General features: G+C 37.9%; 1 protein-coding gene across 1 annotated transcript in view; it reads right to left on the bottom strand.

Annotated features, from left to right (window-relative positions):
• Positions 1–295: 295 nt before the first annotated feature.
• tmeff2b (transmembrane protein with EGF-like and two follistatin-like domains 2b) overlaps positions 296–12,419 on the bottom strand; it is a 104,895-nt gene continuing 92,771 nt past the window's right edge. The window contains exons 7-9 of the mRNA XM_079841092.1: positions 11,942–12,065; positions 10,958–11,116; positions 296–912 (exon numbers count right to left, since the gene is read on the bottom strand). Coding sequence (XP_079697218.1) covers positions 816–912; positions 10,958–11,116; positions 11,942–12,065 — 380 coding nt within the window. The 3' untranslated portion in view covers positions 296–815. The remainder of the gene's footprint in view (positions 913–10,957; positions 11,117–11,941; positions 12,066–12,419) is intronic.

Here is a 12,419-nt window from a genome sequence, read left to right as displayed (position 1 = left end):
CATGACGATAACGCGAGACAGCTTTTCACTCAACGAGAAATCTCGTCACATTTTAATATCACGTCACACCCCTAGTAAATATATCTTAATTTAAGAATCTTTAGACATTTGCACCGGAAAACATGACAAAAACTGAGGAAGAACATCACTTTTGTTTTTTTTTGCAGTGGAATCGGAAGGAACAGTAAACGTTTTGTTCATTGTAAGTTCATGTTAGCTAATGTAGTTAACTTATGTTACCATATGAAACCTTATTGTAAGTGGTACCTGATCAGTCATACACGATGCATCAAATCACGTGATATAAATTATTTATTTACATTACATCGAATAAAAACATCACAAGTATGTTAACCTATTGGAAATATATTTTACATAACCAAAGAGAGCCTTTGAGGGCTAATTTTTTTCGATGGTGTCATAGACAACAAATACAAGGCAACATGTGGCACACTGCTCCAGTCATCCATCCGTTATCCATTCATCCATCCGTCCATCCACCACAAGCACTCCTCTTTTCCAGACTGTTGCAACCCCAGGGAAGGGGTGTTTTTGGCTGTACGCTCTGACGCTTTGACGAAGCTGACTGCCTGTTCTCTTTCCCACTGAGCCTTACTCAAGCCTGCAGGCCAGGCCCATGAGGCCCATCCCCTGTTTGCATCCTATGGGAATCAAGAGACGAGAAGGTTTGCACACTGCCAGGAGTCCCGCCTCAGTTCTTACACACCTGTCTGGAAGGGTGTGTGTGTTCCCACAATTCCCTGGGGCCTTTCTCTGCTGTCTTTAGCACATGTCACTCTAAGTTTAAGGGTTCGTCAGATGAGTCTGGTGGAGGCCCGCAGGGTGTTTTCGGAGTTGAAGTGTGGAACATTTTGTTTCTGCCGTGCTATCCGATTCCCACGTGGACACCTTCTGTAAACACACAAAAAAGGAAGTTTTATATTCCCAACCATCTTCCCAAAATTATAATGAGAAGCGTTTATAAACTGGCTGTTGTTAAAACGCTGTGGTTTTCTGTCAAAATTAAAGTTTGACGATAGCATAAATATAAGTGACCTGTTACTGTAATTACCACAAGGACCCACCGTTAACAATCTGTCCTTCACGGACTGCATAACTTCGCCACTTCCTGTTTAGTTTTTTTTTTTGCGACTAACCGAATAATACAATTTTGCTCGACCTAATGTTTAGTCGACTATTAGGGGGCATTACTATTATAATTAAATTAAATAGTACAACAATTGTTTTTTTTGGGGGGAAAATCACATTTAGATTAGATTTTAGATTAGGGATGTCAATTAAAAAAGGGCTGTAGATAAAAACAACAACAACAACATGTAATCAATTTAAATAAAAATAATCACGTATCAATACTTGCTGGAAAAAACCCCTACAATTATAAAGTTATTGACAAAAAGACATTTAGTTTAGAATCAGTTTCAGTTTAGCATCACTTTTTTCTGTTAAATATTACTTTTTGTAATATCAGTGTTGGGGAAAGTTCATTTTAAAGGTAATGCATTACAATTGCATTACTCCCTAAAAAATGTAACTAATTGCGTTAGTTACTTTTTATGGAAACTAATGTTGCCTTTTTCATTACTTTTCTCACTTGGACTGCTCTTCCTTTTTTTATATACAGTGGCAAGAAAAAGTATGTGAACCGCATGCAGAATCTGTGAAAATGGGAATAATTTTTACTAAATAAGAGAGCAAAATATGCAAAAGATGCTGGAAAACTGAAGAATGTGCAGGACCTGGAGGATTTTTCTGAAGAACATTGGGCAGTTTAACTGCTCAGGACAAACAAGGGACTCATGATGAACAACCATCACAAAACAAAAAAAAAGCAGAGTATCATCCAGGGAATGAGAATCAATGGTTCATAAACTTTTGATCAGGGTCATTTTAATAAATTCAACAATTTTTTTGTCTTGTGGACTATATGTAAACATTTTTTTATGTAAAATCTCTTCTTCAGGACAGTACTAAATAAAGAAATAACATGCATTTTGTATAATCCCCCTTATTTAGTTAAAATTATTCCCATTTTCACAGATTCTGCAAGCGGTTCACATACTTTTTCTTGCCACTGTAAAAAAAGTAAAAAGTTCTATTTTTGGCAACTGTAAAGTTGGCCCTTTCCTGCCAAAAGTGAAATGAATAAGCCTCAGGCTGAAGATTTCTCTCAACATGGGGACAGGAGAGGTGTCAGTGAATAAATGGGAAAAGTATTGAGTAACTTGCGTTACTTATTTGAAAAATATATATATTTTTATTTAAAAGTAATGCGTTACTTTACTAGTTACTAGTTTAAATAAGTAATCTGATTACGTAACTTACGTTACATTTAATGTGTTAAACACTGCCTATTACAGAATTCACATAAAGGTCAGTGGGCATGATTAAATGAATTGATTTTTCAAGTTATTTTTGTAGGCCTACAATTAATTGTACTACATTTATGTGTTAAATTAACAGCGCTAATCATAATGTATAAAATGGCAGAAAAAGGCAGACGGAAAGAGAGACGAATGGAGATCAGATACCGACAGACAGGCACTTGCTGTGGTTTAAATTGTCTCATTAACAGCTTCTCTCTCTTCCCTAGCAGCTCGGCATGGGAAACCTTCCACCACAGGGAATCTTTATTATATTTTTCTCGACGCTTTATTAAATGTCATGTTTTGCATAGGGCAGAGTGCGCCCCTGGCTCTTAAATCGGCTCGGAGGCAGCAGGGTATGCGGGGGACACTGATTCCTGACCAGACCAAAGCTGTTCCTGTTTTAATTAGTTCCATCCTCTCGCTCGCAAACATTAAGTTTTACACAGTGAAGAGAACCTTTAACTCACTGGCTTTACGGGTTGAGAAAACCAATCACCTACCAAGTCTTAAAGCATTACATTCATTGCCTAAAATTTACTTTTTGCCACACCAGCCAATGGCGGTTGTATTGAGAAAATTAACAGCCATACATATTTCTAAACAGCCATGAAACTGTTTTGTGCATTATTTAAATTCAATGAAATTATTTTTGAGCTGTAGCTTCTCTTGCTGAAACTGAAGTATCCCGCACATCCGCTACTGTCAAAGTTTGGGGTTGTACCCTCTGATGCATTGTGAACACTACAGATGTGCATCTCTCTCAGAATGAATAATTTGAAATGAATAATTACAATTATAATTAAGTAAACTAAAACCATTCTAAATTGGTTGTTAATTGAAATAAAACTGAAATACAATATAAATAGTAGATGAACTTAAATTAGAAATGTTGTCTTGGAAAACTAAATTATCAAAATCAAAAATATAAAAAAGCTTTCAAAAATTCAAAATATGAATAAATATTATAAATAGTGTATAAATAATAGTAAAATATCACATAATTTTCCCCATTTTATTTAAATATTCATGGATCACAGGGTTAAAGTGTCACAACCCTCCTGTTTTAGTGCTGGTCGTTCACACCAGACATAATTATGCCAAAGTACTTTTTGTTTTCAATAATTTCATTTGTTTACTGCGTGTTTGCTCTTCATAATGATATCAGGACCGTATTACCAACCTTCTATTTTTGATGGCCATCAGCCCAACTGTACTCCCTCTAAAACTGTAATGGCAAAACGGTTCAGAGAAGGCCTAAACTACTGTAAAAATGCATTTTTTAAAAACTTACAATAATAACTTAACTTTTAAAATAATAGTTTAAAAAGTAAAAGCCTTTTGATAAAAAGTCATCACATCTAATGTTATTTTAATCTGCCTATTCAGTTTGTGTTGGAAAGTGAAGGGTTAAATGAAAAATGTCCAGTATCTCTATTAGAATTTTTCTGACTAACTCTTTATTACAGACAGCCAAGCAATAGCAAGTCAACTAGAGACTAATTTCAAGTGACAGGAAAATTGACCAAATTATATTGTCCCTCTAAATTGGTGGAGTTTGTAAACCAGAGCTTAACTCTTTCCCCGTCAGTGTGTTTTAAAAAAGTTGCCAGTCACCGCCAGCATTTTTGATCATTTTAACAAAAATGTCACGACCCCCAGAACATTTTGATGTGTGAATATCTGAACATGCACTATATCAAAAGAAAGAACAGCCTCTGCTTAAAACAAATAAAACGTTTTATTCTAGCTTCATGGATTTTTTTAATCAACCCTTGAATGTGGGTAAGTTTCATAAAAAAGCTACATTTTGGACAAAAAGCTTAGGGAAAAATATTTCAGACTACAATGTGCATAAGCAATGCTTTTATCACTTGTTTCTACCCTTTTTGTTGACTGTGTTGTGATCCGGAGATTCTATACTCTTTATTAAGAAGTGTAATAGCACCCCATATTACTGTATAATACTGAAAACACGAGAAGCCGGAAAATTCCATCAATGGCGTGGAAAGAGTTAATTTGGTGCAGAAAGCCAAAACTTTTGAAAGCATTTCAATCCCAGAAAACAAGCGCTAGCCCTGGATGACAGCATCAAGCAAGAAGCTAAAGCTTTACTGCTGGAATTGTTTGCTGTTTGGGCAAGTGATTTAAAATTATTTATTATTTAAAAAAAATATTTAATTATTTAAAATGGTCATGTGTCAACTGATTTTATTCTGGCTGTTGCTGCCAATTTACACTACATTACCGAAATTTTGGGGATGCCTGCCTTTACATGCACATGAACTTTAATGACATCCCATTCAGGACTATGTGCAGGCCAGTCAAGTTCCTCCACACCAAACTCGCTCACCCATGTCTTTATGGATCTTGCTTTGTGCACTAGTGGGCAGTCATGTTGGAACAGGACGTGGCCATCCCCAAACTGTTCCCACAAAGTTGGGAGCATGAAATTGTCCAAAATGTTTTGGGTATGCTGAAGCATTAAGAGTTCCTTTCACTGGAACTAAGGGGCCAAGCACAACCCCTGAAAAACAACCCCACACCATAATCCCCCTCCACCAAACTTTACACTTGGTACAATGCAGTCAGGCAAGTACAGTTCTCCTGGCAACCACCAAACCCAGACTCGTCCATAAGATTGTCAGACAGAGAAGTGTGATTCGTCACTCCAGAGAACACGTCTCCACTGCTTGTCCAGTGGCGGCGTGCTTTACACCACTGCATCCCACGCTTTGCATTGCATTTGGTGATGTAAGGCTAGGATGCAGCTGTTCGACCATGGAAACCCATTCCATGAAGCTCTCTACGCACTGTTCTTGAGCTAATCTGAAGGCCACACAAAGTTTGGAGGTCTATAGCTATTGACTCTGCAGAAATTTGGCGACTTCTGTGCATTGTGCGCCTCAGCATGCGCTGACCCCGCTCTGTGATTTTATGAGTTGCTGTTGTTCCCAATCGCTTCCACTTTGTTATAATACCACCGTGGAATATTTAGTAGTGAGGAAATTTCACGAATGGACTTATTGCACCGGTGGCAACCTATCACGGTACCACGCTTGAATTCAATAAGCTCCTGAGAGCGACCCATGCTTTCGCAAATGTTTGTAGAAGCGTCTGCATGCCTAGGTGCTTGATTTTATACACCTGTGGCCATGAAAGTGATTGAAACACCTGAATTCAATGATTTGGAGGGGTGTCCCAATACGTTTGGCAATATAGTGTATATGTTAAGCTTTATTTGAGAAAAGTCATTTTGCAGAATTACTGGTCAATCTGTAAATTTACCAACTCAGCAACCATTATGCACATTTGCTGTAATTCTGCATAATAGTACAAATTTTCCCAAATAAAGCATAATTTTATTATGGTCTGTTACTTGCATTTAATAGGCCTCCATGCCAATTATTGATTATCAACATTGCTTGTTTGTGGTGGTGGGTTCCAAAATGCCACAATCGCTGTTCATGGTCTATGTGTCTGTTGCTAATTTGCTTTGTTCTGAGCGCTGTCATGATGTGTCGGCTTACATCAAATTTTGTTGATTTTGTGTGTCATACGCTGAAATGCAAATTTCTTACATTTTGTTTAATTTTGGTGATAACTCTTACACTCACTGTGCTGTTTGCTTGTTGCATTTCCTGTCAAAGGTAACGTATGCATACTGTATAGAAGAGGAAACAGTAAGCTAGGCTGATTTTAGGCTGAGTTTGCCTTTTTCCGATGAGGGAAGGGGATGAGAGGGCCAAGGTTCATGAGTCATTATTCGCTACTGGGCAAAAGTTATCCCAAAAAAGCTAGACATTAAAGGTCCTGTTCTTCGTGATCCCATTTTTCAAACTTTAGTTAGTGTGTAATGTTGCCGTTAGAGCATTTATAATACCTGTAAAATTATAAAGCTCAAAGTTCAATGCCAAGCGAGATATTTTATTTAACAGAAGTTCCCTTTCAAAGCCTACAGCGAACGGCTGGTTAGGACTACATCCTGGTATTTCCTGCTTTAATTACGTCAGTAGAGCAGTGTGTCGACTAACCTCCGCCCACAAGAATGTGCGAAAAAGGGGGCGTGGTCTTGTTGCTCCCGCGTGGAGAATAGGAAGTGTTGCGTTCGGTTGCGTTCGTATAGTTTGTTTGTTGCCATGTCGTCGAGACGCTGTTAGTTTCATCCCGGAGTCAAGTCACCTTTGTTTGGCTTTCCCAGGGACGCTGTACTTAGAGATCATTGAGCGCATGCATCCCCGTTATGGTGAGAGGCGTGACCTTTCCGGTAACGTGCGCTCTGCGTGCCCTAAGCTGCTGTCGAATCACAACACGGGAACCGCTGGCACAATCAGAACTTGTTACGTATTTCTGAAGGAGGGACTTCATAGAACAGGGAAATCTTTCAAGCCGTTTTGAGGACAGTGAAAACAGCGGTATACAGATAAGTAAATTGTGTGAAAAATACTGTGGTTTTTTACACGCGAAACATGAACACATGTTATATTGCACACTGTAAACACAATCAAAGCTTCAAAAAATCACGAAAAACGGGACCTTTAAATCCCTGTGAAACACTTTGCAGTTTGCCCTGTGAAACACTTTGCTGCATTGTTGTGTCTGTTTGGCAAATCTTTCACTTTAATCAATAAACCTTCTGCTTTGGGATCCTGCAGGGCTACTTTTGGAGATTTATATTAAATGGATTGTAGTCAAAGACCATTTGTGCTGATTATACGAAAACGAGGTGGCAATTTCTCCCTGGGGAGGAAACACTGAGGGCAACAGAGTCATTATGGCATCACGGTCCATTCCACTGCCCCGCTCGTCCCTGGGAGCCTCGTTACGGGACAAAGCAACAATCACAGCACAACCATTACACATTACAGGCCTCAGAAAGCCTGCTTACAGGTGGAGGCACAGCGGAGGAAAAACAGACCAGCGGTACCGTGGGTTGTAAACTTTTAAAAGGTCAAAGAGTCAGAATGATTGCTCATCAGAGAGTGCTTGATTTTCCTTCCTGGCTTTTTGTATTTTCACTCTATTACAATCTCTCTGAACCATTACTTTTGCTACCTCCCTGACTGTAGCTCTTACACTCTGCATGCAATGCGGCGTCAGAGAATCATTACAATCACCTAATCACTACGCCCTTGCAGGAGTGTGTTTGATTAAACATGCTTCAGATTGAGCGTCTTTGATTAGCTAGACGGAAAGACAGCGAGAGAGAGAGAGAGACCATGAAAGACAGGACTTGAGAAAATTAGAGCGAGAAAGCAAGAGGAGACAGATAAGGGAAAGACGTCCTAAGTCACTGCTGCAGTTAGAAAGTGTGTTGCTATAGAAACCGGTTGCGGGCTGTAAGGTGAAGGAGGGCACTGCAGAGTACACTGTGCACTCCCGATCCAACTGAGACCCCGGCACCTTTCACTTCGTGTTTGTTCATGAGTGTGCACGTGGGTTTCATAATCGCAAATCACAATTGTTGATTATTTCTCTGGATATTGCGATCAGTTATTCCGATTTACATGGTTTACATTTACAAACGTATTTTGTGTTTGCAAGTGCATGCCATGTTATTTATTTATTGGAGGCTTTGCATCTATATCAAGCTGAGAACGGTTACTGAATCAATCAGACAATCAAGAAAATCACACTGTCCCTCTCAGCAGCAGGAAAAACAAAGCTGTTGAATTTTGAATAAATTATATGCAGGCAATGTGCAATGCGACAATACTAGAACACTCCAGTCCCATTATAATCAGCCAAGCTGTCACCGGATCCCTACATATGTGTTTTTCTGTATACATGCAATTAACTCTTTCTCTGCAGGCGTTTTTGAAAAAAAAATTGCCAGCCAGGGACAGCATTTTTGATCATTTTCACAAAAGTTTCATGGCCCCCACAATATATTGTTGTATGAGTATCTGAACATGCAATATATCAAAAGAAAGAACAGAGCCTATGCTTTTAAACAAACAAACAACAACAAAACATTTTTATTCTTCTTGTATTCTTTTTTTTTATATCAACACTAGAATGTGGGTAAGTTTCATAAAAAAAAAACATTTTAAGCAAAACGTTTAGAAAATCGTATTTTTGTCAAAGACTACGTCTGGATCGGATTCAGAACGATGATCAAAACACAGATAGAGTAGATCGAGTCCATCAACAGGGGTGCAAACTTGTCAGCTTTTGGCAAAATTCGCAATTTTTTTAACACAAATAGGTCATTATTGTGATTCATCTAGATCCGATGAGTTTTTTAAAATGGAGGGATGGGATGGGGTTGCCAGGCCGGAGTCACGATGAATGACATCAGACTGGCGCCTACTGAAATTACTAATTTGCAAGTATCCTTATAAACACAGTCATTTGTGTCTTAAATGAAAGTAAACAAGTAAACTGAGAAAAAAAAACGCAAGTGTTACAATATAATGGACCTAGAGCTATAGAGAAACCCGGGCAACGCTTAAAGCGACAGCTGTCTAATTTTCCTGCTGTCTATCATTCATATTAATCAAACAACAAAAAAGAGAAAATCTCTCTCTGCTCTTGACTAATCCACTTTTTTAACTTTAATCAGAGTAAATATTTATTTAATTTACACAATGAAGAATAGTATCAGTGTTTTTATACATATGATTAATTTATACAATGCATATAGCATTTATTTATTTATTTTTGTCCTATTTCTTGTAATTACTTATTCTTATTTAATCACTAAATGTTTACTTGTCTTCAGTGAGCTTGAGTTTTTGTTTTTGTTTTTTGGGGGCTAGTAGTTTTTGTGATATTGACATTGGTGACAAGAATTGTGACATTTATGGTATCAAAAATGTTGATATCATACTTATTTAAAGCAAAAATTACTATCATGATAAATATCCTATCATTATCTTTTATTGTGATTTTATACGATTTTGGTCATATCGCCCACCCCTATTAAGGTAAGCATCTGTTAAAGAAATGTTATGATAAACTTTCAATATTTCAGTAATATGTCAAGTTTGGAACTGTTAATTAGCCTGACGTGGCCAATTTTTATTTTTATTTAAAGTTGTTGGTGTTATTTTCACTACTAACATTACTATTTTGCCAATGAATTTAGCTTTACTATCAATGCTTTTTTGTGTACTTTTTCACACACAAGATATTCTGGTTTGAAATTAACACCAAGCTGTCAAATGCGGGTAAATGCGTTTTTTTGTTGTTGCTTTTTTCTTTGGGGGGGTTTTGTGTTTTTGTCACCTTTTTCACCCCCAATGAGTTTGCACCCCTGCATCAACACCCCTAAAACAAGATGTGTCATAGCGCTCCCTATTGTATGACTGTCAAAACACCGAAAGGGGAAGCGTTTTCTCATAAATTACGAAAATTCCGTCAATGGCAAAAAAAGTTAACATATAGTGGCCCCAAAGTATTTGGACACTTAAGTTTAACTTAAAATTATGTAAAAGACATGTGGAAGTGTCCAAATAATGTTATGTTTGGGGCTACTGTGTATTATATATTATAATAAAGGGATTGTTTGCCCAAAATCATTGATGTATGAATCAAAAGATTGGGGTTGGTAAGATATTTTTATTGTTTTTAGAGTCTCTTATGCTCACCAAGTAATATGTTATGTATGTAATTTATTCCTTTCATAGCAAAGCGGAATTTTCAGCTTCATTACTCCAGTCTTCAGTGTCACATGATCCTTCAGAAATCATTCTAATATGCTAATTTGCTGCTCAAGATAATTTTTTTATCAATGTTGGAAACAGCTGCTTAATATTTTTGTGGAAACATGAACATGATTTTTTTGGTGGAACATAAAACTATTTTTTCAGGATTCTTTTTGAATATGAATAGTTAAAAAGAACAGCATTTATTTTAAATCATTTATAACCTTATAAATGTCTTTACTGGCACTTGTGGTCAGTTTAATGCATCCTTTCTGAATAAAAGTGTTAATTATTATTATTTTTTAAACAAGGGGAAAAAAGATGACCCCAAACTTTTGAACGGTAGTGTTTTCTGTACAAGGAGAGATTATATGGTTATCTATCTCCAAAAGAGAGTAGTCCAATCCAACTCTATTTAATTTAAAAAAATTGGGGAGAACAGAGATATATATAGCAACTTTATTTAGTATAATCCAATAGATCATATTTAGATACATAACGAAATATACTGTAAATAGGTAATTAATAAATAAATATAATAACATTATTTAGAGCCCATATATTAGTGTTATTTTTCTGTTGTTTTCTCAAAAAAGAAAGACAGACAAGAAACTCGAAATTACTTGTATGGCCTTCAAATGTGCTGCCGTGATTCCCCGGAACTGAAATCTCTGTGCTGTTTAGTTTAAATAATACTCTTATGAAATAACCATTGCCATTTCCATTTCATAACCATTTCCACACAATTCTTTACAGCTTCAGTTCCACACTAATAAAAATGCAAATGTGGAACTCCTGTCATTCCTTATTCTCCATAACTGTCAGATTTTTTCCCCCAGCTGCATGGGACCAACATCAGAAAAACATGACCGTACGTTTGTGAAGTTTGAGTGTTTGGAGAAAAATGTGTGTGTTTAAGCTTACCGTGTGATGCAGAGCACTACCAGGCAGATAATGGCCACTTGCAGAGCTCCAATGATGGATGCGATCAGAACGTAACGTAGTTTTCCAGAACCAGGTACCACGTACATCACATTATAGTCCTTCCTGTCACACTGCGGCCCAATGAAGCCTGAATGACAACTGGAAAACACACACACAAGATAAAACAATGTTAGTGTTTAAAGCAAAGAGAAGATGGGCATGATCAGTAGACTATAACAGCAGAACTCATGACATCGGGTAGCGTGTGTGTCGATGTGATGATGGAGAGCAGTGAAAGAGTGTGCGTATAATCACATGGCAGTAGGATGTTGATGCCATTGTTTGTGGATAATTACTAGGCATTCCGTGTTTATAGGTGCAAAAAAGCAGTGAAAGTGTGTGTGTGTGTGGGGGAGTGAGTGTGCAGCAGGGAGCTGGTGCAAACTGGGAAAAACATAGTCTTGTTTAATTAGAACCTCGACCTCTCAGAGGAGGCGGTTAAAGGGACACCTGCCAGCCAGCGCACGTTCACACACACACACACACACACACACACACACACACACACACACACACACACACACACACACACACACACACACACACACACACACACACACACACACACACACACACACACACACACACACACACACACACACACACACACACACACACACACACACACACACACACACACACACACACACACACACACACACACACACACACACACACAGCTGGTAGGAATGAGTCATCTTTCAGGAGGAGGCACATACACAATATCTCTTCTCTTTTTCTCCTTCCTTCAAATCTTTACTCACTTCTCATCTTCTCTCATTTCTCATTCTCTCCCCTGCTTTTGTCTTCTCACCGCTTCTCCAAAATCAATCTCACACTGTCCTTTTAAGAGTCTGTGGGTGTATAGGTGAGGACATAGAAGGATGAGTTTACTATGTTGTATGTGCCGTGTGGTGCGGTTACCTGCAGGTGGGGGGTGAGAGGTTGCTAGGATACTCGCACTCTCCATGGACACAGTAGTTCTTGTAACGCTCCGGACACGGGATGTAAAGACCCCATGGTACCTCGCTCACCTGGTCTTTCTCCTCTAAACACACCCAGAAAAAGAGAGTTGTAGACTGTTGTAGTTCTGCAACCATGTTTATGTTGTCAGGATGTTTTGAAGGGCCGGTTTGTAGTGTCTTTGATGAGATCATGAATGTAGTGTAAAAAGTGTAACATAAAAAGATGAAAGAGGGGGAGGGGGGGGGGGGACTTTTGAACAGGATGAAAATGTCCACATTTTTTCTTTAAATATATATTTTTTACATTTAGTACTGCCCTTCGAAAGCAACAGAATATACTAACATGTTTCCCAGAAGACAAATTAAGTACAATTTGTCTTAATCTTCAAATTCAAAAGTTTTCACCCCCCGCCTCATAATGTATCATGTTTCCTTCT

This window comes from Gobio gobio (assembly GCF_949357685.1).
Source record: "Gobio gobio genome assembly, chromosome: 17".
In the NCBI taxonomy this organism is placed as follows: Eukaryota; Metazoa; Chordata; class Actinopteri; order Cypriniformes; family Gobionidae; genus Gobio; species Gobio gobio.
The sequence above is the reverse complement of the archived record's forward strand: the minus strand, read 5'-3'. Positions and strand labels throughout refer to the sequence as shown.